Source organism: Oncorhynchus tshawytscha, linkage group LG03 (assembly GCF_018296145.1).
Source record: "Oncorhynchus tshawytscha isolate Ot180627B linkage group LG03, Otsh_v2.0, whole genome shotgun sequence".
NCBI lineage: Eukaryota > Metazoa > Chordata > Actinopteri > Salmoniformes > Salmonidae > Oncorhynchus > Oncorhynchus tshawytscha.
In genome coordinates this window covers 69,141,674-69,167,420 of record NC_056431.1, presented here as the reverse complement: position 1 = coordinate 69,167,420, position 25,747 = coordinate 69,141,674, and the positions used below count along the sequence as shown (strand labels likewise).

Genomic DNA, 25,747 nt, shown 5'->3' with positions numbered 1-25,747 from the left:
GTCTGTAAGTTTTGCACACCTAGATTGTACAGTATTTGCACATTATTCTTTTTAAACGTCTTCAAGCTCTGTCAAGTTGGCTATTGATCATTGCTAGACAGACATTTTTAAGTCTGGCCATAGATTTTCAAACCGTTTAAGTCAACTTTTACTAGGCCACTCAGGAACATTCAATGTTGTCTTGGTTAGCAATATTTGGCCTTGTGTTTTAGGTTATTGTCCTGCTGAAAGGTGCATTAATCTCCCAGTGTCTGTTGGAAAGCTGACTGAACCAGGTTTTCCTCTAGATTTTGCTTGTGCTAGGTTCTATTTAATTTATTTTTATCCTAAAAACCTCTGTAGTTCTTGCCTATGACAAGCATACCCATAACATGATGCATCCACCACCATGCTTGAAAATATGAAGAGCAGTACTCAGTGATGTGTTGGATTTGCCCCAAACATAATGCTTTGTATTCAGGACATAAAGTGAATTGCTTTGCCACATTTTTTGCAGTATTACTTTAGTGCCTTGTTGCAAACAAGATGCATATTTTGGAGTATTTTTATTCTTTACAAGCTTCCTTCTTTTCACTCTGTCATTTAGGTTACTATTGTGGAGTAACTACAATGTTGTTGATCCCTCTTAAGGTTTCTCCTGTCATATTCCTTACACTTTGTAACTGTTTTTAAAGTCACTATTGGCCTCATGGTGAAATTCCTTCCTCTCCGGCAAATTAGTTAGGAAGGACGCCTGTATCTTTGTAGTGACTGGGTGAATTGATACACCATCCAAAGTGTAATTAATAACGTCACCATGCTCAAATGGATATTCAATATCTGCAACAACAAAAAATACCAATACGGCCGGGCCCATCTTTGCAAAGCATTGGAAAATCTCCCTGGTCTTTGTGGTTGAATCTGTTTGAAATTCACCGCATAACTGAGGAACCTTACAGATAATTGTATGTGTGGGGTACAGAGATGAGGTTGTCATTCAAAAATCATGTTAAACACTTATTTCACTCAGAATGAGTCCATGTAATATATGTGACTTGTTAAGCACATGTTTACTCCTGAACTTATTTAGGCTTGCCATAACAAAGGGTGTGAATACTTATTGACTCAAGACATTTCAGCTTTTCATTTTGTATTAATTTGTAAACATTTCTACAAACAATTCCACTTTGACATTATGGGGTATTGTGTGTAGGCCATTGACACAAAATCTAAATTTAATCCATTTTAAATTCAGGCTGTAACACAACAAAATGTGTGAAAAGTCAAGGGGTGTGAATATTTTCTGAAGTCACTTTTATACTGAAACCTAACAAGCGTCGATCACACCAACATTGTTTTGGGACAAAATGTTACGGTGCCTACAGTAGCATAATCTGGATATGTGTGCAGCAAAGGTTCAACATTCACCTTCTGCTACCATTTCTGTCAAGCCGTCTACACGTAGTTTGACGAATACGTTCGATAAATCCCAACATTTGCACCACACAGAACGCACTGCCTCCGCAACGCAATGCTGCAAGGCAAACGCAGCGTTCCACTGGAAATGAATATCACTGTCGGTGAGATCGAGGCGTTAATCTAACTTTAACCTTAATTTATTTCGACCCCTATGTCTACGCATGTTTTTTTTACCCTCCATCTTTGGTCACCTGACTCTTCCTTGACTGTCATGCTCACTTTATGTATCGGTGTGTATTTTATCTGTCCTTTTTCTTCTTGTATCTCCCTTTTCACTGATGCCCCATGGTGACAGTATAACCCAGATCAGCAGTCAGTAATATTATACATAATTGAATAACATCCATTGAAGGCCAGCCAACCTCCATTTCAGTTTACATGGATAAAAGCAACGGCATAATTTGTATATTCTAACAACCAAAATAGCGGTATGCTGGGCCAAATCAACTCGCAGAACAAAAAACATGTGGTCTCCACCACTAAGGTATAAAAATAACATGCTACACTTGATTTCCAGTTTATGTGCTTTAAGCCTAGCCAAAAAGGGGAGGGCTTTGTACTGATATGATCTTATTAAGGTGACGTTCTATTATATCTACAGCACTGCTTGGGGTAACTGCATCTGTCCGGAAGGCGATGTTTTGTCTTTCATCAAAAAATGTAAACGGATGAATCTCGTTCTGAAATCTGACAGATTCGTAAAACGACACAATGAGCTGATACGCGCAGTGGTGAATATGATCGGTATAATCACAGCAGATGGTATGTTTGGCAGAGCTGCACAAAGGCACATCGTGTGACAGTGAGATCATCTCTAGCAACGCAACTTTCTGTTTCAACTAAGTAAGCAATTTGCCATATTTCGCTATCTCACGTCAGATATGTGCATGTACAAGTAGCAAGCAAGCTTGCTAGCTGGTTAGCTAGAAGAGTCAACACAGAAATCGTATTGGCTAACGCTAGCTGCTAAGAACACTACAGTTGTTAGCTTGATGGTTAACAAAAACATATATTTATATTCGTTCCTCTATACAGCTATGACGTGCAGCAGAGCAAACACTGCATCTAAAGTGGACAGTCCGTTCTGCCCTCCATCTGTTGACATCACTGTCTATTTTTTTTTTTGTGACTGATAAATGTGTTTGGGGGAAAAACGATCCACGGACCGTGGTGGTAGGTTAGTACCAATGCTAGAGTATGTAGCCAACTGCAGGTAGCATGGACTAATAAAGGCAAATCATTGCATGGTCTGCCCGGTATAGACATAGTTAGCAGTCCTATGGCTGGCTGTTCCAGAATGAGTAGATTACAAATCTTAACACAGAGCAGCACACTCGTGATACAGATATGTTTGTTGCCTGAACAAAACATTAACTTACTGGCTGGACATTGCTGGAGCAGTAGTAACTGTAAAGTGCATTGTGAACTATACCGCTGGCTAGTAGGTTTGAGTAGTGTACTGCATGTTGGAATACCAAGATATTACCTCAAATGAACCTGGATTCTCCACCCCAGAGCTAACATTTCAATGATATATGAGTCTGCAAGTGCTTTTCCTTTCTGACTGTAGATTGATTATAATGAAAAGTGAGGTCAAAGTAAGTGCTTCATAAAACAGGAAATCTGAATTGTTAACCTAGGGTTCCATGCTCAATGTAAATGCAAACACTTCCCCTATGTTGACTTCTGACTCCTTTCTGACTTTGCTTATATCAGGGGGACTGGTAGTGGCATGACACCGTTGCCATGGTGACATCCGACCGTGAGACTGGGCCTGATCATGGGAGGCAGAAAGGAGGCACTGTTTGGAAGAACCTGTCCAAATACACCCCTATCTTCTTTTTTCTGGCCCTGTCTGGAATCATCTTCCTGTTGCGCAACATTCACACTCTTGAGGTGAGGAGGGGAAGGGGAGAAAGGTATGTTTGTTGGAGTTGCTCTAGTAAGCGTTCTGATTGGAGGGAGTGGGGGTTGGACAAATCATTCTGAAGGATCACCTCAACTCTGTCTTCCCTATTTCTAAGTGCGGAGGGGCTCAGTTCGTTTTTCAGCTGGCGCTTGAGGAACTCTAGCTCTATTGTGGAGGAGAGAGAGAGAGAGAGAGAGAGAGAAAAAAGTTGTTTTCCTTATGAAACCATCTAGTTAACGCTCAAACTCCCTTTTCACTACCTCCTCTATTGTTTCTTTACTCCATTTCCCCTTTGTGATGAATGTGGTGTTTATCATTAGCAATCATATTAAGGACAATGTCAACAAAATGGAACAGTGATAGGCCTATAAGCTGAGCAACCACTTCAGCAGTGAAATGTGCTTTGATGTTTCTTCCTTTCTCCCACATTTCTTTAATTTAACCTTTTATTTAACTAGGAAAGTCAGTTAAGAACAAATTATTATTTACAGTGACGGCTGCCTTCCAAAAGGCAGACTGCCTCCTGCAGGGGCGGGGCCTGGGATTTAAAAAATAAATACAATATAAATATAGGACAAAACACACATCACAACAAGAGAGACAACACTACATAAAGACCCAAGACAACAATATAGCAAGGCAGCAACACATGACAACACAGCATGGTAGCATGACAACACAGCATGGTAGCAGCACAAACACATGGTACAAACATTACTGGGCACAGACAACAGCACAAAGGGCACGAAGGTAGAGACAACAATACATCACACAAGCAGCCACAACTGTCAGTAAGTGTGTCCATGATTGAGTCTTTGAATGAAGAGATTGAGATAAAACTGTCCAGTTTGAGTGTTTGTTGCAGTTCGTTCCAGTCGCTAGCTGCAGCGAACTGAAAAGAGGAGCGACCCAGGGATGTGTGTGCTTTGGGGACCTTTAACAGAATGTGACTGGCAGAATGGGTGTTGAATGTGGAGGATGAGGACTGCAGTAGATATCCCAGATAGGGGGGAGTGAGGCCTAAGAGGGTTTTATAAATAAGCATCAACCAGTGGGAGATGACCAGTTTACAGAGGAGTATAGAGTGCAGTGATGTGTCCTATAAGGAGCATTGGTGGCAAATCTGATGGCGGAATGGTAAAGAACATCTAGCCGCTCAAGAGCACCCTTACCGTTCTGATCTGAAAATTATGTCTCCATAATCTTGCATGGTCATCTGAATCAGGGTTGGTTTGGCAGCTGGGGTGAAAGGGTAGCGATTACAATAGAGGAAACCAAGTCTAGATTTAACTTTAGCCTGCAGCTTTGATATGTGCTGAGAGAAGGACAGTGCACCATCTAGCCATACTCCCAAGTACGTGTATGAGGTGACTACCTCAAGCTCTAAACCCTCAGAGGTAGTAATGACACCTATGGGTGGAGGGGCATTTTTCTTACCAAACCACATGACCTTTGTTTTTGAGGTGTTCAGAACAAGGTTAAGGGTAGAGAAAGCTTGTAGGACACTAAGAAAGGGAGGGGACAGCTGAGTATAAGACTGTATCAAAACAAGACGTTTATTCTTTCAGTGAAATACGGAACCGTTCTGTATTTTATCTAAGGGGTGGCATCCATCAGTCTAAATATTCCTGTTACATTGCACAACCTTCAATGTTATGTCATAATTGAGTAAAATTCCGGCAAATTAGTTCGCAATGAGCCAGGCTACCCAAACTGTTGCATATACCCTGACTCTGCGTGCAATGAACGCAAGAGAAGTGACACAAGTTCACCTGGTTAATATTGCCTGCTAACCTGGATTTATTTTAGCTAAATATGCAGGTTTAAAAATATATACTTCTGTGTATTAATTTTTAGAAAGGCATTGATGTTTATGGTTAGGTACACATTGGAACAACGATACGCACCGCATCGATTATATGCAACGCAGGACACGCTAGATAAACTAGTAATATTATCAACCATGTGTAGTTAACTAGTGATTATGATTGTTTTTTTATAAGAAGTTTAATGCTAGCTGAATCCCCCGAGCTGACAAGGTAGTTAACCCATCGTTCCTAGGCCGTCATTGAAAATAAGAATGTGTTCTTAACTGACTTGCCTTGTTAAATAAAGGGGTAAAAATAAATAAATAAATAAAAACGGCCAAATCGGTGTCCAAAAATACAGATTTCCGATTGTTATGAAAACTTGAAATCGGCCCTAATTAATCGGCCATTCCAATTAATCGGTTGACCTCTACCTAGGATCAAGCCTTGGGGTACTCCCTTGGTGACAGGCAGTGGCTGAGACAGCAGATTTTATGACTTTATACACTGCACTCTTTGAGAGAGATAGTTAGCAAACCAGCCCAAAGACCCTTCAGAGACACCAATACTCCTTAGCCGGCCCACAAGAATGGAATGGTCTACCGTATCAAAAGCTTTGGCCAAGTCAATTTAAAATAGCAGCACAATATTGCTTTGAATCAAGGGCAATGGTGACATCATTGAGGACCTTTTTAAGGTTGCAGTGACACATCCATAACCTGAGTGGAAACCAGATTGCATATCCGAGAGATTATTATAGACATCAAGAAATCCAGTCAGTTGATTATTGACAAGTTTTCCCAACACTTTTGAATAACAAGGCAGAATAGAATTAGGCCTATAACAGTTAGGATCAGCTTGATCTCCCCTTTTTAAATAAAGGATGAACTACCTTCCAAGCAATGGGAACCTCCCCAGACAGGCTTGGAGAGACAGGCTTGGCGATGATGGGGGCAGCAACCTTAAAGAAGAAAGGGTCTAAACCATCTGACCCAGATGTTTTTTGGGGGTCAAGTTTAAGGAGCTCCTTTTGCACTTCGGACTCATTGACTAACTGCAGGGAGAAACTTTGTAGCGGGGCATGGGAAAAGAGGGAGAAGCATCAGGGCTTGTCGCATTAGAAGGGGTGAGCGATGAGGAAATGTTGGATGGGCAAGAAGGCATAGCTGAGTCAAATAGGAATCCTGACTTAATGAAGGTGTGATTAAAGAGCTCAGCCATGTGCTTCTTGTCAGTAACAACCACATCATCAACATTAAGGGACATGGGCAGCTGTGAGGAGGAGGATTTATTCTCCAAGTCTTTATCTGTTTTCCAGAACTTCCTGGGGTTAGACTTAGAGAAAGAAGCGCTCCTTAAAGTAACTAACTTTGACCTTCCGGATAGCCTGAGTGCGCTTATTTCTCATTTGCCTGAAAAATAGCCAGTCAGCCTGAGTATGCGTGTGCCCAGCCTTTCGCCAAATGCAATTCTTGAGGTGGCGTAACTCTGCAAGATCACGGTCGAACCAGGGGCTGAACCTTTTTAATTCTTATTTTCATTATGGGGAGTGTATATTAACAATCCACTGAAAATATTAAAAAAGAAGGTTCAAGCTTCTTTGACAAGCTGATTCTATACCATTTTACAGAGGCTAGTTCATAAAGGAAGACTTGGTCAAGTTTTTTAACAAGCGTCTGTGACAAATCACGACAGGACGTTTCACTGAGCAGCCATTACGAGCACAGGCTGTAAAAGAGTGATCACTAAGGTCATTACAGAAAACACCAGACTGCTACCTATCAGGATTATGTGAGGATAATATCAAGGAGAGTACCCTTTTCTCTGTGTTTGGAGTCATACCTTGTGGAATTGGTAATAATCTGAGAAAGATTTAGGGAGTCCCATTGCTTTAGGACTTGGTCTGGTGGTTTAAGCAGGTCCCAGTTTAGGTCACCAAGCAGAACAAATTCAGACTTAGTGTAAGGGGCCAGGAGAGTGCTTAGAGCAGGAAGGGTACAGGCCGGTGATGATGGAGGACGATAGCACCCAGCAACAGTCAACAAAGAGCTATTTGTAAGTTTAATTCTTTAAACCAGCATATCAAATTGTTTGGGGACAGACTTGGTGAAGACAACCAAGCACTGAAGGTGATCCTTGGTAAAGATTTCCACTCCCCCACCTTTGGAAGATCTGTCTTGCCAAAAAAGGTTATAACCAGAAAGGTTAACATCAGTATTCAAAACACTCTTCCTTCCTTGGTTAGAGTGTTGGGCCAGTAACCAAAAGGTTGCTAGATCGAATCCCCGAGCTGACAAGGTAAAAATCTGTTGTTCTGCCCCTGAACAAGGCAGTTAACCCACTGTTCCTAGGCCGTCATTGTGAATAAGAATTTGTTCTTAACTGACTTGCCTGGTTAAATAAAAAACACGTCTCAGTAATGACCAACACATCTGGATTGGAGCTGTGAACCCACACTTTCAATGGATCCATTTTAGGTAATCAACTTCTAGTGTTAACGTGCATAAAACCTAGGCTTTTACGAGAGCAGAAATCAGTGAAGCAGATATCAGAGCACAAGGCAGAATTGGGCCTAGCAACAGTAGATGGGCCACGGTGTACATGCACATTTCCAGATATGATCAACAGTAATACAATCAAGGCACGGCAGAGGACAGGGAGAGCTCTGCAGTGTTGATTTATGACATCTGAATTAGAGGTCGACCGATTTATGATTTTTCAACTCCGATACCGATTATTGGAGGACCAAAAAGCCGATACCGATTAATCGGCCAATTTTAAAAATAAAAATGTATTTCTAATAATGACAATTACAACAATACTGAATGAACACTTATTTTAACTTAATATAATACATCTATAAAAATCAATTTAGCCTCAAGTAAATAATGAAACATGTTCAATTTGGTTTAAATAATGCAAAAACAAAGTGTTGGAGAAGAAAGTAAAAGTGCATTATGTGCTATGTAAGAAGGCTAACATTTCAGTTCCTTGCTCAGAACATGAGAACATATGAAAGCTGGTGGTTCCTTTTAACATGGGTCTTCAATATTCCCAGGTAAGAAGTTTTAGGTTGTAGTTATTATAGGAATTATAGGACTATTTCCCTCTATACCATTTGTATTTCATTAACCTTTGACTATTGGATGTTCTTATAGGCACTTTAGTATTGCCAGTGTAACAGTATAGCTTCTGTCCATCTCCTCGCTCCTCCCTGGGCTCAAACCAGCAACACAACGACAAGTAGTGCGCGCTAACTAGCTAGCCATTTCACTTCGGTTATACAAGCCTCATCTCGGGAGTTGATAAGCTTGAAGTCATAAACAGCGCAATGCTTGACGCACAATGAAGAGCTGCTGGCAAAACGCACAAAAGTCCTGTTTGAATGAAAGTTTACGTGCCTGCTTCTGCCTACCACCACTCAGTCAGATACTTAGATACTTGTATGCTTGTATGCTCAGTCAGATTATATGCCACGCAGGACACGCTAGATAATATCTAGTAATATCATCAACCATGTGCAGTTAACTAGTGATTATGATTGATTGTTTTTTTATAAGATAAGTTTAATGCTAGCTAGCAACTTACCTTGGCTTACTGCATTCCTGTAACAGGCAGATTCCTTGTGGAGTGCAACGAGAGAGAGGCAGGTCGTTATTGCGTTGGACTCGTTAACTGTAAGGTTGCAAGATTGAATCCCCCGAGCTGACAAGGTGAAAATCTGTCATACCGATTTCAGACTGTTATGAAAACTTGAAATCGGCCCTATTAATCGGTCAACCTCTAATCTGAATGTGCATCACATGGCAAAAATATCATATTGTACAGCAATTTCATCAGGTAACATGAATACAATGCCGACGAGAGGTGGTTAGAATAGGATGGGAGGCCAAAAGTCAGTGTAACCAATAGTCAAAGTCCCGAGTGTTGGAACAAACAGTCTGTCCCACAGATGGGGAAAAGAACGTTTGTAGTCAACAAAGTATGCAGGAGTCATGAGGCAAAGTGCACAAGAAAAATATTCAATATATAACAACTTGGGGCTAGCCATTGTAAGTTCAGAGTCACTTGCACCAACAGTGCGTGTGTGGTGGAGGCGAGAGAAAGCTCGGGAGAGAGGGGTGAGTGTGGTGGAGGTACCTGTATCAGACGGAGACAGGCCAGGGAGAGAGGGGGGAGTGTGGTGGGGGTACCTGTATCAGACGGAGACAGGCCAGGGCAGACGGTGAACAGATCGCCAGGTGGAACCCAAGCAGCAGGCAACAGGAGTAGGTGTCACACCCACTTGGGAGAAGCTTTTATTTCTGGAGGCAGATTTCTTGTAGAAAATGCCAGTGACTGGTCTTTGAACAGCAGGAGGGGACTTCAGAGGATGCTTCAAAGACTCTTGACACTTGCTGGTCCCAAAGGCCTCGACACCTTTTACTTCACACCTCAGTGCTAATTGAATTTGTATCTGGTCTGTCCAAGCTTGGGAGCCTAGACTCAGCATTCAGTCCCATTAAAATATATCATTGTAATGTACTTTATTTATCCTTTTTCTTCTTGGCTTTCAAAATGGCATCAGACCAAACACTAGTCATTCAGTTCCAGGTTGGATGGTGTCCTCAGGTCTCTGCTGTTTGTTTGCTAGAGCACTCTCAGTATAGCTTGGAAAAATAACTTGGAAGCAGTAATATCTCTGGTTAATTTTGGTCAAAATTGGTTTGGAGTTTTGATCTGGAGCGTAGGCCATGCTTTGGAGGGTAGCATCCTGCATATGTACCTGCTGAAAAATCCAAGTTTATCTAACTTGAAATCTATCCTTTTGTATAAAAAAAAAACATGTTGAAAAATGTGAGAACTCACATGCAGCTATGTTTCTCTCTGAGGGGGGTGTGTCTTTTAATCACCATCCTCCATTACTATCCTCCCTCTTGGTGACCTTTCCTCTTCTCCTCTGCAGAAGCTCAACTGCCAAACAGTGTCGACACTCTACCAGTTCCAGAGCAGCATTCATTCAGCCTTCACCCCAGAGGAACAACCTCCTGTGGATCACAACCGGAGCTACTGTGGCCACCTGGGCCTGGAGCCCTCAGCCGAGGAGGCTCTGGAGCAGCGTTACCTCCTGGAGTCCATCGCGTGGCCAGAGCCTCAGCCTCGGCTGACGCCTAGACCCCTGCGGCAGACCAGCGACCCTGCACACAGCCTGTTTGCAATCTTGCCAGGAGGGGGCGGGAGAGAGTGGCATGTGGGGGATCAGCTAGAGGCGCTAGTCCATATGCATGACTTCCAGGGGCGTCCCAAGCGTCACGGTGGGGACTTCCTGCTGGCCCGGCTGCATTCCCCAGAGTTGGGGGCGGGTGTTGCAGGACAGGTGCTGGACCACCGGAATGGGCTCTACTCAGCCGTGTTCCCGTTACTATGGGAGGGGTCTGTACGGGTAGAGGTGACACTGGTCCATCCTAGTGAGGCAGTTGCTGTGCTGCGTCGGTTACGAGAGGAACATCCCGACCGTGTCTTCTTCAAGAGTCTGTTCCGCTCTGGATTCCTGTCTGAGACCACCGTGTGCAACCTGTGCCTGCCAGCCACCCGGCAGCCGCTGTGTAATTATACGGACCCTCACACAGGTGAACCATGGTACTGCTACAAGCCCAAACTGCTCAGCTGTGACACGCGGATTAACCACGCCAAAGGAGGCTACCAAAAACACCTGCTCACCAACAAAGAGTCACTGCTCTTCCAGAGGTTAGTGAGTGGTAGATGAGAGTATGTGAGGACTGTATGTTAGACCTATGTAGTAGTTGTGCCTTAGCTAGTAACATGTACCATTACAAGGTTTGTTTCGGGTGTATGATTTTTTTTTTTAACAAAATAAGTCTCTTTGATTTTTCTCAGTGGTGTAAACATCAAAGTCCGTGTTCATGCTTCCGGGTCTGACAGTGTCATTGTGCAGCCTGAGAAGAAAGGTAAGACAGCAAGGGGAGGCTGCACGCATGCTAGTGTGCATCCGTGTGCTTGTTTGTAGGGTGGGAGGTAGCCAGCAGATCTGACGCGCTTTCTTACAGCTGCACTAGGGTCGAACAGCATTCTTGTGTATGTTAAGTCACTGCAGAGCCGGCGCTCAATCCAGGGATGAGAAATGCATTGTACACTGAACTGTCCCATTATCCCAACTGTTACACCAAGAAGATTGAATGACTGCTTGGTACATTTTCTGAGCCATATCTTGCGCCGGCTTCGCAGTGTCTTAATATACACAGGAATGCTGTCCAATCCTAGTGCAGCTGTAAGAAAGCGGGCCAGATCTGTTGGCTAGGTGGGAGGTTTAGGATTTGTTGGAAAGTGTAATGAAAAACCAGCATACCAAGTGAGTGCATGCAAATGAGGAAAAAGAGCTGCACCAGCACAGAGCCCTGGGAACCCCTTGTGTGACTATCCAAGTTGACTATCGACAGACAAGGGGTAACCCAGGGCTATGTTTTGGGACACTTGTTTTTGATCTGCATGCTATTGCATGGTATGCTTAAGCAATAAGGCCAGAGAGGGTGTGGTATATGGCCAATACACCACGGCTAAGGACTGTTCTTAACCATGACGCAACGTGGAGTGCCTGGATACAGCTCTTAGCCGTGGTATATTGGCAATATACCACAAACCCCCGAGGTGCCTAATTGATTAGAGCAGTAAAAACATGTTTTGTCATACCTATGGTATACGGTCTGATATACCACGGCTGTCAGCAAATCAGCATTCAGTGCTCGAACCACCCAGTTTATAATCAGTTTTGTACTGGATTTGTGGGTATGCAGTATTTGTGTGTGTTTTGTATCAATCTACAGTGCCTTCAGAAAGTATTCACACCCCTTGACTTCTCCCACATTTTGTTGTGTTACAACCTGAATTTAAAATGAATACAATTTAGCTTTTTTTGTCACTGGCCCTCATTTGTTGACTTCTGTGATCGTAAAAGCCTTGGTTTCATGCATGTCAACATCAGAAGCCTCCTCCCTAAGTTTGTTTTACTCACTGCTCTAGCACACTCTGCTAACCCTGAAGTCCTTGCTGTGTCTGAATCCTGGCTCAGGAAGGCCACCAAAAATTCAGAGATTTCCATACCCAACTATAACATCTTCTCAAGATAATCTAGTTAGCCTGCAAAGTAATGTCATACTCTCCAGGTCCATACCCAAACAGTTCGAACTACTAATTTTGAAAATTACTCTCTCCAGAAATAAGTCTCTCACTGTTGCCGCCTGCTACCGACCCCCTCAGCTCCCAGCTGTGCCCTGGACACCATTTGTGAATTGATCGCCCCCCATCTAGCCTCAGAGTTTGTTCTGTTAGGTGACCTAAACTGGGATATGCTTAACACCCCGCCAGTCCTACAATCTAAGCTAGATGCCCTCAATCTCACACAAATCATCAAGGAACCCACCAGGTACAACCCTAACTCTGTAAACAAGGGCACCCTCATAGAAGTCATCCTGACCAACTGGCCCTCCAAATACACCTCCGCTGTCTTCAACCAGGATCTCAGCGATCACTGCCTCATTGCCTGTATCCGCTACGGAGCCGCAGTCAAACGACCACCCCTCATCACGGTCAAACGCTCCCTAAAACACTTCTGTGAGCAGGCCTTTCTAATCGACCTGGCCCGGGTATCCTGGAAGGACATTGACCTCATCCCGTCAGTTGAGGATGCCTGGTCATTCTTTAAAAGTAACTTCCTCACCATTTTAGATAAGCATGCTCCGTTCATAAAAGGCAGAACTAAGAACAGATACAGTCCTTGGTTCACCCCAGACCTGACTGCCCTCGACCAGCACAAAAACATCCTGTGGCGGACTGCAATAGCATCGAATAGTCCCCGTGATAATCAACCGTTCAGGGAAGTCCGGAACCAATACACGCAGTCAGTCAGGAAAGCTAAGGCCAGCTTCTTCAGGCAGAAGTTTGCATCCTGTAGCTCCAACTCCAAAAAGTTCTGGGACACTGAAGTCCATGGAGAACAAGAGCACCTCCTCCCAGCTGCCCACTGCACTGAGGCTAGGTAACACGGTCACCACCGATAAATCCATGATTATCGAAAACTTCAATAAGCATTTCTCAACGGCTGGCCATGCCTTCCGCCTGGCTACTCCTACCTCGGCCAACAGCTCCTCCCCCGGCAGCTCCTCGCCCAAGCCTCTCCAAGTTCTCCTTTACCCAAATCCAGATAGCAGATGTTCTGAAAGAGCTGCAAAACCTGGACCCGTACAAATCAGCTGGGCTTGACAATCTGGACCCCCTATTTCTGAAACTATCCGCCGCCATTGTCGCAACCCCTATTACCAGCCTGTTCAACCTCTCTTTCATATCGTCTGAGATCCCCAAGGATTGGAAAGCTGCCGCAGTCATCCCCCTCTTCAAAGGGGAGACACCCTGGACCCAAACTGTTACAGACCTATATCCATCCTGCCCTGCCTATCTAAGGTCTTGAAAGCCAAGTCAACAAACAGGTCACTGACCATCTCGAATCCCACCGTACCTTCTCCGCTGTGCAATCTGGCTTCCGAGCCGGTCACGGGTGCACCTCAGCCACACTCAAGGTACTAAACGATATCATAACCGCCATCGATAAAAGACAGTACTGTGCAGCCGTCTTCATCGACCTTGCCAAGGCTTTCGACTCTGTCAATCACCATATTCTCATCGGCAGACTCAGTAGCCTCGGTTTTCGGATGACTGCCTTGCCTGGTTCACCAATTACTTTGCAGACAGAGTTCAGTGTGTCAAATCGGAGGGCATGCTGTCCGGTCCTCTGGCAGTCTCTATGGGGGTGCCACAGGGTTCAATTCTCGGGCCGACTCTTTTCTCTGTGTATATCAATGATGTTGCTCTTGCTGCGGGCGATTCCCTGATCCACCTCTACGCAGACGACACCATTCTATATACTTTCGGCCCGTCATTGGACACTGTGCTATCTAACCTCCAAACAAGCTTCAATGCCATACAACACTCCTTCCGTGGCCTCCAACTGCTCTTAAACGCTAGTAAAACCAAATGCATGCTTTTCAACCGATCGCTGCCTGCACCCGCATGCCCGACTAGCATCACCACCCTGGATGGTTCCGACCTTGAATATGTGGACATCTATAAGTACCTAGGTGTCTGGCTAGACTGCAAACTCTCCTTCCAGACTCACATCAAACATCTCCAATCAAAAATCAAATCAAGAGTCGGCTTTCTATTCCGCAACAAAGCCTCCTTCACTCACGCCGCCAAGCTTACCCTAGTAAAACTGACTATCCTACCAATCCTCGACTTCGGCGATGTCATCTACAAAATGGCTTCCAACACTCTACTCAGCAAACTGGATGCAGTATATCACAGTGCCATCCGTTTTGTCACTAAAGCACCTTATACCACCCACCACTGCGACTTGTATGCTCTAGTCGGCTGGCCCTCGCTACATATTCGTCGCCAGACCCACTGGCTCAGGTCATCTACAAGTCCATGCTAGGTAAAGCTCCGCCTTATCTCAGTTCACTGGTCACGTTGGCAACACCCATCCGTAGCACGCGCTCCAGCAGGTGTATCTCACTGATCATCCCTAAAGCCAACACCTCATTTGGCCGCCTTTCATTCCAGTACTCTGCTGCCTGTGACTGGAACGAATTGCAAAAATCGCTGAAGTTGGAGACTTTTATCTCCCTCACCAGCTTCAAACATCAGCTATCTGAGCAGCTAACCGATCGCTGCAGCTGTACATAGTCTATTGGTAAATAGCCCACCCATTTTCACCTACCTCATCCCCATACTGTTTTTATTTATTTACTTTTCTGCTCTTTTGCACACCAATATCTCTACCTGTACATGACCATCTGATCATTTATCACTCCAGTGTTAATCTGCAAAATTGTAACTATTCGTCTACCTCCTCATGCCTTTTGCACACAATGTATATAGACTATTTTTTTTCTACTGTGTTATTGACTTGTTAATTGTTTATTCCATGTGTAACTGTGTTGTCTGCTCACACTGCTATGCTTTATCTTGGCCAGGTCGCAGTTGTAAATGAGAACTTGTTCTCAACTAGCCTACCTGGTTAAATAAAGGTGAAATAAAAAATTTAAAAAAACACACTACTTTTTATTTTTTTATTTCACCTTTATTTAACCAGGTAGGCTAGTTGAGAACTAAGTTCTCATTTACAACTGCGACCAGGCCAAGATAAAGCATAGCAGTGTGAACAGACAACAACACAGAGTTACACATAAATGTCAATAACACAGTAGAAAAAAATAGTATATATACATTGTGTGCAAAAGGCATGAGGAGGTAGGCAAATAATTACAATTTTGCAGATTAACACTGGAGTGATAAATGATCAGATGGTCATGTGCAGGTAGAGATACTGGTGTGCAAAAGAGCAGAAAAGTAAATAATAAAAACAGTATGGGGATGAGGTAGGTGAAAATGGGTGGGCTATTTACCAATAGACTATGTACAGCTGCAGCGATCGGTTAGCTGCTCAGATAGCTGATGTTTGAAGCTGGTGAGGGAGATAAAAGTCTCCAACTTCAGCGAATTCCAGTCACAGGCAGCAGAGTACACGGCCAAATGAGGTGTTGGCTTTAGGGATGATCAGTGAGATACACCTGCTGGAGCGCGTGCTACGGGTGGGTGTTGCCATCGTGACCAGTGAACTGAGATAAGGCGGAGCTTTACCTAGCATAGACTTGTAGATGACCTGGAGCCAGTGGGTCTGGGGACGAATATGTAGCGAGGGCCAGCTGACTAGAGCATACAGGTCACAGTGGTGGGTGGTATAAGGTGCTTTAGTAATAAAACAGATGTCACTGATAAACTGCATCCAGTTTGCTGAGTAGAGTATTGGAAGCTATTTTGTAGATGACATCGCCGAAGTTGAGGATCGGTAGGATAGTCCGTTTTACTAGGGTAAGTTTGGCGGCGTGAGTGAAGGAGGCTTTGTTGCGGAATATAAAGCCGACTGTAGATTTGATTTTAGATTGGAGATGTTTGATATGAGTCTGGAAGGAGAGTTTACAGTCTAGCCAGACACCTAGATACTTATAGATGTCCACATATTATAGGTCGGAACCATCCAGGGTGGTGATGCTAGTCGGGCGTGCGGGTGCAGGCAGTCGGCCGTGCGGGTGCAGACTATAATGTCAGTGGAATTCGTTTTTTTATAAATGTCTATAAATGAATAAATCAAAAGCTGAAATGTCTTTAGTCAATAAGTATTCAACTCATTTGTTATGGAAAGCCTAAGTAAGTTCAGGAGTAAAAATGTGCTTAACAAGTCACACGTTACATGGACTCACTCTGAATTTCAAACACAAAGTCCAGGGAGGTTTTCTAATTCCTTGCATAAAGAAGGGCACCTCTGGTAGATGTGTTAAAAAAAGGAGGGGGAAAAAAGCAGACATTCAAAATCCCTTTGAGCTTTGGATGGTATATCAATACACCCAGTCACTACAAAGATACAGATGTCCTTCCTAACTCTGTTGTCCAGAGAGGAAGGAAACCACTCGAGTATTTCACCTCGAGGCCAATGGTAAATTGAAAACAGTTAGAGTTTAATGGGTGTGACAGGAGAGAACTGAAGATGACTGAGTGAGAAGGAAGGAAGCATGCACATACAGTGCCTTGCGAAAGTATTCGGCCCCCTTGAACTTTGCGACCTTTTGCCACATTTCAGGCTTCAAACATAAAGATATAAAACAGTATTTTTTTGTGAAGAATCAACAAGTGGGACACAATCATGAAGTGGAACGACATTTATTGGATATTTCAAACTTTTTTAACAAATCAAAAACTGAAAAATTGGGCGTGCAAAATTATTCAGCCCCTTTACTTTCAGTGCAGCAAACTCTCTCCAGAAGTTCAGTGAGGATCTCTGAATGATCCAATGTTGACCTAAATGACTAATGATGATAAATACAATCCACCTGTGTGTAATCAAGTCTCCGTATAAATGCACCTGCACTGTGATAGTCTCAGAGGTCCGTTAAAAGCGCAGAGAGCATCATGAAGAACAAGGAACACACCAGGCAGGTCCGAGATACTGTTGTGAAGAAGTTTTAAAGCCGGATTTGGATACAAAAAGATTTCCCAAGCTTTAAACATCCCAAGGAGCACTGTGCAAGCGATAATATTGAAATGGAAGGAGTATCAGACCACTGCAAATCTACCAAGACCTGGCCGTCCCTCTAAACTTTCAGCTCATACAAGGAGAAGACTGATCAGAGATGCAGCCAAGAGGCCCATGATCACTCTGGATGAACTGCAGAGATCTACAGCTGAGGTGGGAGACTCTGTCCATAGGACAACAATCAGTCGTATATTGCACAAATCTGGCCTTTATGGAAGAGTGGCAAGAAGAAAGCCATTTCTTAAAGATATCCATAAAAAGTGTCATTTAAAGTTTGCCACAAGCCACCTGGGAGACACACCAAACATGTGGAAGAAGGTGCTCTGGTCAGATGAAACCAAAATTGAACTTTTTGGCAACAATGCAAAACGTTATGTTTGGCGTAAAAGCAACACAGCTCATCACCCTGAACACACCATCCCCACTGTCAAACATGGTGGTGGCAGCATCATGGTTTGGGCCTGCTTTTCTTCAGCAGGGACAGGGAAGATGGTTAAAATTGATGGGAAGATGGATGGAGCCAAATACACGACCATTCTGGAAGAAAACCTGATGGAGTCTGCAAAAGACCTGAGACTGGGACGGAGATTTGTCTTCCAACAAGACAATGATCCAAAACATAAAGCAAAATCTACAATGGAATGGTTCAAAAATAAACATATCCAGGTGTTAGAATGGCCAAGTCAAAGTCCAGACCTGAATCTAATCGAGAATCTGTGGAAAGAACTGAACTGCTGTTCACGAATGCTCTCCATCCAACCTCACTGAGCTCGAGCTGTTTTGCAAGGAGGAATGGGAAAAAATTTCAGTCTCTCGATGTGCAAAACTGATAGACATACCCCAAGCGACTTACAGCTGTAATCGCAGCAAAAGGTGGCGCTACAAAGTATTAACTTAAGGGGGCTGAATAATTTTGCACGCCCAATTTTTCAGTTTTTGATTTGTTAAAGTTTGAAATATCCAATAAATGTCGTTCCACTTCATGATTGTGTCCCACTTGTTGATTCTTCACAAAAAAATACAGTTTTATATCTATGTTTGAAGCCTGAAATGTGGCAAAAGGTCGCAAAGTTCAAGGGGGCCGAATACTTTCGCAAGGCACTGTACATCCTGTTTGCAACAAGGCACTAAAGTAATACTGCAAAAAACATGGCAAAGCAATACACTTTTTGTCCTGAATACAAATCTACTACAACAAATTACTGAGTACCACTCTTCATATTTTCAAGCATAGTGGTGGCTGCTTCATGTTATGGGTATGCTTGTAATTGGGGAGTTACAGGATTTAAAAAAATAACTGAATGGAGCTAAGCACAGGCAAAATCCTAGAGGAAAACCTGGTTCAGTCTTCTTTCCACCAGACACTGGGAGATTAATTCACCTTTCAGTAGGACAATAACCTAAAACAAGGCGAGATCTACCCTGGAGTTGCTTACCAAGAAGACAATGAATGTTCACAAGTGGCCGAGTTACAGTTTTGACTTAAATCTACTTGGAAATCTATGGCAAGACCTGTAAATGGTTGACTAGCGATGATCAACAACCAATCACATTTTTTAAAGAATAATCTGCAAATATTATACAATCCAGGTGTGCAAAGCTCTTAGACTTACCGAGAAAGACTCACAGCTTTAATCACTGCCAAAGGTGATTCTAACATTTTATTGACAAAAGGTGTGAATACTTATGTTATATGAGATGTTTCTGCAAGCACTTTTAAAAATGTGTTTTCACTTTGTCGTTATTAGGTATTGTGTTTTTTATTTTACCTTTTATTTAACTAGGCAAGTCAGTTAAGAACAAATTATTATTTTCAATGACGACCTAGGAACATTGGCTTAACTGCCTTAACTGGCAGAACAACAGATTTTTACCTTGTCAGCTCGGGGTTCTTGCAACATTTCGGTTACAAGTCCAACGCTCTAACCACTGGGCTACCTGCCACCTGTGTAAATGGGTGAGAACCCCCCCCCCCCCAAATGTAATCCATTTTGAATTCAGGCTGTAACATAACAAAATGTGGAATAACTTAAGTGGTATGAATACTTTGAAGGCACTGTACTTGTAAGGTTATGTTAGCTAGCGCATCATGCTGGCTCCTCTTTCAGACAAACCAGAGATGGAGAGCAGCAGTGTGAGAGCGGAGCCTATCAGGGTCACTCCATCTGGGTATTACTTCCAAGGGTCATGGCGAGCGCTGGGTGGTGTCACAATGCATCAGTTTAACGACTCTTCTGCCATTACTCAGTGTCTGAAGGGCAAGGTGGTGTACATGTATGGAGATTCCACTGCTAGACAGTGGTTCGAGTACCTCAATGCCTTTGTCCCAGGTGAGTATTGTCTGCTAAAGTCCAATGACATCAATCACAAGCATTTCGCTACACTCGCATTAACATCTGCTAACCATGTGTATGTGACAAATAAAATTTGATTTGATTTGATCACTGTGCTCTGTCTCGTGTGCTTTCTAACTCTCTGTTCTGTTTGTCCAACTTCCTCTTTATCACAGAGCTGAAGGAGTTCAACCTTCACAGTCCTAGGAATGTGGGGCCTTTCATGGCAGTGGACAGCACCCACAACATCCTGCTGAGATACCGCTGTCACGGTCCTCCAATACGCTTCTCCACTGTCATTGCCAGTGAGATGCGCTATGTAGCTAACGAGCTGGACGGCCTGGCGGGAGGCCCAGATACCGTGGTGGTCCTCAGTGTTTGGGCCCATTTTAGCACCTTCCCTGTAGAGGTCTACATACGCAGGCTACGCCATATTCGACGGGCGGTGGTGCGGCTTCTGGACCGGGCTCCGGGGACCCTGATAGTGGTGCGTTCAGCCAACCTCCAAGCCCTGGACCCAGAGGTGAGCCTGTACAATAGTGACTGGTTCTCAGTACAGCTGGACGGTGTGCTCAGGGCCATGTTCAGGGGTCTGGATGTCTTGCTGGTGGATGCCTGGGAGATGACCCTTGCTCACCACCTCCCCCATGCTCTCCACCCGCCTCCAGTCATTGTCAAGAACATGATTGACACTATCCTGTCTTACGTATGCCCAGAGAAGAGCTAGCCCGAGAAAGGAAAAGAGTATGGAAGATTACAAATTTGTGTGAGATGGGGAGTGCGGTTATGTTTACAAGAGTTACCTATAGTGTAATCACAAAGCTCACCTGTTTACTGCGAGCATGGCCTGATGTAGCCTAAGCCCTATCTGCTGTGTACCTGCTTCCTGTATATGGGATCCGCTGTTGTGAAGTGACAGTGTTTTTTATCAACCATCTCACAGTCACAAATAAACCAGGAGAGATAGGGAGATAAACAACGGGACTGATTGAATCAGTCAACTATGAAGTGATTACTGACTTTGACCCCACCTGCTGTATTTAAAGTTGAATGGCCAAACGTTCAAAGGGTTCTTGTTTCAAAGGATTATTTTAAGAAATGTGTGTGTGAAAAGTTTTATGCAATAGTTTCTGACATTCAGTGTTTGTTTTATGGGAAACAGCCTTGTTATTGAATTGTGACTCACAGATTGTTAAAAAAAAAAAAAACTACAGATTTCAACTAATTCTGTTCAATACACTTGCAAAACTTGAATGGAATATCGGCTGCCATAAAGTGCAATAAGTTTATGTAGGCTACTGCAGTGCAGTAGGGAAGATTGAGAGTGGGAAATGCAGTATAACAAATGCATGGAAAATGACACATTTGCCAAATCCTGTACTTCAGACTTGCATTAATGATGTTCTCACTCTAAATATCAAGTATGTTTGGGTTTACAGAAACTGGAGCGAAGTTTCGAAGGTATTTTGACAAAAGTAAATGTGAGGGAAAATAATACCAAACAATGGGTTTATGGTTACAAACCTCAATGTGAATCCAGCTCTGTCATGTCAAATAAATCAGTTTGGTTTAGTGTGGGCCTCTAGGAAATGCCCAAGGCATGTCGCCACAATTTAGCCTACAACCTAACAGATGAATATTTGTTAACTCAGTTCTGTACCAAATCATGTGCTTTCCTATGTATTCTATGTCCAAGGATGTTCAGAAACGTAACCCTTGAGGACTTTGTCTGCTGGTTTTTGTCATCCATTAAGAAGTTTACAGGCCTGAATCAGATGGTGATGGAAACGGCTAGGTCATCAACCAGCAGACAGCCTTCCTTCAGGACTGGCTTTATTCTTCTTATCCAGTGTTATTTTTCAAGTACTTCTGCAACAGTTTACATCAAAATGTGACATTTATTTAAATCTAGGAATAACTTTTATCATGTAACTGTTTACCCTTTTAAGACTCTTGTTAGGCAGTCTCAAAGTGATGCCATTTTGTAGCTAACGGTTACAGCAGTATTATTGCCTATGCCATACACCACAGCTGGAATGCTTTAACATGTTACCGTTTGCCAAGCTTCGCTATTGCCGAGTGTTACCTCACTTTCTACCAGTTACCATAACTGTGTTAACTTTCCACAATTCAAATATATCTCCCATTGAACAATTGCAATAAAGTGATTGGTGATTTATTTATGAAGGAAGATATAAGGTCTGACTAGCTAGCTAGTCCATGAGAAGAACTTAAGATCAGTCTTCCCCCCTACATTAACAAATGTTCTTATATCCAGATAGTTAGCTGGCTTGATGTTAGCCAAAGCTTTCACTTCCGCCTGGAGTTAGCTAAGCTTTAGCTAGCTTTAGCAAGTAATCCATCACAATTGTTCGATAGTCAGGAAATATAGGAAATTGTCTACTTGACACATACTGTACTTCTGCCGTTGTTAAATATTGGATACTTCATATACAAGATACAAGCTCAAAACTCTCTTTTTAGTTAAAGTACGTGTGCACCGCTTGCGCGTGTACCCTGCGCGTGTTACCTGCAGCTGCGTGGTGCTTGATTGTGTAGCTGTTTGATTCATTGGTTTGAATCCTAAGCAATCATTATGGCATCATCCATGAAAACACAATACATAATTCTAAGGCACATCTGATGAATTGAAGCGTGTACCTGTCATTCATTCGTCATGGGATAAAGTAAAGTAATATAGCATGTGTGCTACCATTTTGTTGTGGAAAATAATTAGCTAAATTTCAACATGACTGATGCCCTCCTCAGTCGTGTCTGAAGCAAAGAGGAACGCTTTCACAATTCTCTCAGAAAATGGTGAGGACCGATTTAATAAACAAAATGCTATGTTGGAGTAATAGTGGAAGCAAACAGAGGAGAGAGCTGTAACTTAATTTAATCTAATGAATTGCTCATTGGTGCCCTCTCTCTACTTCAGACGAGAACATTTGGTCATAGGTGTCATCAATTAACGAGCGGCAGATGTCCTTCCCGAAGGCAAAACACATTTTTACGGTCAAAGATCATAACAGCAATCCTGTAATCCAGTGGGGAATTTAGCATGTAAATCTTATATATATATATATATATTTATGTTTTAGATTCGTGCCAGCAAAGCCACTAAACAATACATTAATTGCACTTTAACTGTGACAAACGGTGCCCACAAATCGTTGGGGCCTCCATAAAGCTGTCACAACATCAGAGCTTTCTTTTCAGCACACTGGACTGAATCCTTATCACCACTACACCTGGTTGTCAGCGGAGCCTTGTCTGGCAGCGAAACAGTTAATTCAGACTAATTTACTGCCTTTAAAAAAAAAACATGTAGTGGAAATGCTAACCAATAACAAGAGACTTTGTTAAATCCTCAAACAATCACACGTTATTAATAAGAATTGCAATAATGAAGCTGGTCGACCCTCCACTCTGAGGTGGAAGGTCGAGGGCTCGATTACACCAGAGTACGGAGGTGTTATATAATCAAGTTTTCTTATGCAAGCAGATGCAAAACATGGGATCTTGGTATGTGTACGTGTGTGGAGAACGAGACGAAATTGGGGTAAAGGGTACAGACTGTGAATTTGGTTGTCTTGTTCTGTAGCAACAGCTGCTTATTCTAGTCCTCTAGTGAGGTGCTAAACAACAGGAACTATCTTAGACGCCATTTCTCTGAAGTAGGTCAACGGTTCTTTGAAGTGGAGCAAGCATGCACCTTTTGTTGTCTGCACAGATGGTGTGTGGTCGCACACACACATACACACACAAGCATGAACTTTTTGGAATGCCAGAAACCATACAGTCTTAGAAAGATCTTTCATTATACAAACATTAAAGATGTTTAACCAAAATGTCCCTTACACATAGCTGATATGGCTGACTTGCTTAAACAAATGTGGTTTCTACTGACAATTGAGATGTACAAACTATGGCATAAGGGAACGATGAGCGGATAAGAGGCAATCGGTCATTTCGTTTAAGACATTATTGAGCGAGCTAAAACGGACGTAGTCAAAAAACTATTGGTTCACACTTTTGAAATGTACAGCGATTTTACACTACATGGTGATCGAAAAGGTTTCCAGTTATATTCATCAGCGGTGTCTGAAAACAAAATAATAAATATACAGATGATTAACAAAACGTGCACACAACGGTCTTCAAACCTTGGTTTTTGTGGTAAATGTGAATGAAAGAACTGTTCACCTTTGACAATGGTTTTCATACCCATACCTTGTCCATAATGTAGAGGTCTCTGGGATCTTCATTGAAGAGGTCAGAGAGGAGGAATATGGCTGCTGTGACTGAGTCCTAAACTGAGCAAAAACAGAAACATCCTCTCACTGTCAACTGTGTTTATTTTCAGCAAACTTAACATGTGTAAATATATGCATGAACATAACAAGATTCAACAACAGACATAAACTGAACAAGTTCCACAGACATGTGACTAACAGAAAATGAATTATGTGTCCCTGAACAAAGGGAGGGTCAAAATCAAGAGTAACAGTCAGTAAGTTCCCGGATATTTCTGGGGGAAATGGCCCTAGCCCCCACCCTCCGATCCAACAGGTCCCAGATGTGCTCAATGGGATTGAGATCCGGGCTCTTTGCTGGCCATGGCAGAACACTGAATATTCCTGTCTTGCAGGAAATCACGCACAGAACGAGCAGTATGGCTGATGGCATTGTCATGCTGGAGGGTCATGTCAGGATGAGCCTGCAGGAAGGGGGATGTCTTCCCTGTAACGCACAGCGTTGAGATTGCCTAAAATGACAACAAGCTCAGTCCGATGATGCTGTGACACACCGCCCCAGACCATGACGGACCCTCCACCTCCAAATCGATCCCGCTCCAGAGTACAGGCCTCGATGTAACGCTCATTCCTTCGACAATAAACGTGAATCCGACCAGCGACGGTGGGTTTGTGCCCATAGGCGACGTTGTTGCCGGGGATGTCTGTTGAGGACCTGCCTTACAACAGGCCTACAAGCCCTCGGTCCAGCCTCTCTCAGCCTATTGCCACATCTGCAGTCCTCGTGCCCCCTTGCAGCATGCCTAAGGCAGATGCACATGGACCCTGAGCACTGATGGAGGGATTGTGCATTCCTGGTGTAACTCGGGTAGTTGTTGTTGCCGCCATCCTGTACCGTAGGTGTGATGTTCGGATGTACCGATCCTGTGCAGGTGTTGTTACACGTGGTCTACTGTCCGTCCTGTCTCCCTGTATCGCTGTCTTAGGCGTCTCACAGTACGGACATTGCAATTTATTGCCCTGGCCACATCTGCAGTCCTCATGCCCCCTTGCAGCATGCCTAAAGCACGTTCACGCAGATGAGCAGGGATCCTGGGCATCTTTCTTTTGGTGTTTTTCAGAATCAGTAGCAAGGCATCTTTAGTGTCCTAAGTTTTCATAACTGTGACCTTAATTGCCTACCGTCTGTAAGCTGTTAGTGTCTTAACGACCGTTCCACAGGTGCATGTTCATTAATTACGGTTCATTGAACAGGCATGGGAAACAGTGTTTAAACCCTTTACAATGAAGATCTGTGAAGTTATTTAGATTTTTACGAATTATCTTTGAAAAACAGGGTCCTGAAAAAGGGACGTTTATTTTTTTTCTGGGTTCGTAAGGTTTTAGAGATACCATTAATACAAATTTGATTATAGCCTACATGTGATCTGCATAACATTATGCAACAAACCAATACCAAATTGTACATACCTTGGTGTGCCTCCTCGTCAGTATACCTGCAAACACAGACAAACACAAATAGGTGGGCAGTTCAGTCATCTGCGCCCAATGAAGCTATAGCCTTCAACATATTCTTCTTATATCTTTGTTGATTGACATCCATTGAATTGTGTAAATTGTTTTGTTTTTATAAAGAATTTTAAAAGGGAGAAAGTGCTAAACAACACAGCCATTTGCACAAATATGAAAAGATAAATGGTATTATCATAAAACAATATCCATTTAGATCATACAAGGGAGAAACCTTACCTTAAATGGAGTGCCTGCACCTGCTGTTTTTTCAAATTCAACGTTAGGTTCCTGCAAGAACCCTGAAGAACTAAGGAGGTTCCTCGATGAAC

The 25,747-nt window shown here is 43.2% G+C and overlaps 1 protein-coding gene across 4 annotated transcripts; it reads left to right on the top strand.

Annotated features, from left to right (window-relative positions):
• The first annotated feature begins 1,472 nt into the window (after nt 1-1,472).
• On the top strand, nt 1,473-21,806 carry LOC112242540 (NXPE family member 3). 4 transcript variants are annotated; one of them, XM_024410438.2, is made up of 7 exons: nt 2,002-2,301; nt 2,494-2,635; nt 3,175-3,354; nt 10,121-10,902; nt 11,053-11,123; nt 19,426-19,647; nt 19,827-21,806. In XM_024410438.2, exons 3-7 carry the CDS (start codon nt 3,205-3,207, stop codon nt 20,375-20,377), a joined length of 1,776 nt encoding a protein of 591 aa, XP_024266206.1. In that variant the 5' UTR covers nt 2,002-2,301; nt 2,494-2,635; nt 3,175-3,204; the 3' UTR covers nt 20,378-21,806. The 4 variants fall into 4 exon arrangements, with proteins under 4 accessions (XP_024266212.1, XP_042175851.1, XP_024266206.1 ...); XM_024410444.2 differs by lacking the exons at nt 2,002-2,301; nt 2,494-2,635 and adding an exon at nt 1,473-1,559; XM_042319917.1 differs by lacking the exons at nt 2,002-2,301; nt 2,494-2,635 and adding an exon at nt 1,924-1,942.
• Nucleotides 21,807-25,747: the final 3,941 nt, after the last annotated feature.

Coding starts and splice junctions, on each gene's coding strand:
- LOC112242540 (XM_024410444.2), top strand. CDS start 3,205: ATGGTGACATCCGACCGTGAGACTGGGCCTGATCATGGGAGGCAGAAA. Junction 10,903..11,052: donor GAGTCACTGCTCTTCCAGAG/GTTAGTGAGTGG, acceptor GATTTTTCTCAG/TGGTGTAAACATCAAAGTCC. Junction 19,648..19,826: donor CCTCAATGCCTTTGTCCCAG/GTGAGTATTGTC, acceptor TCTTTATCACAG/AGCTGAAGGAGTTCAACCTT.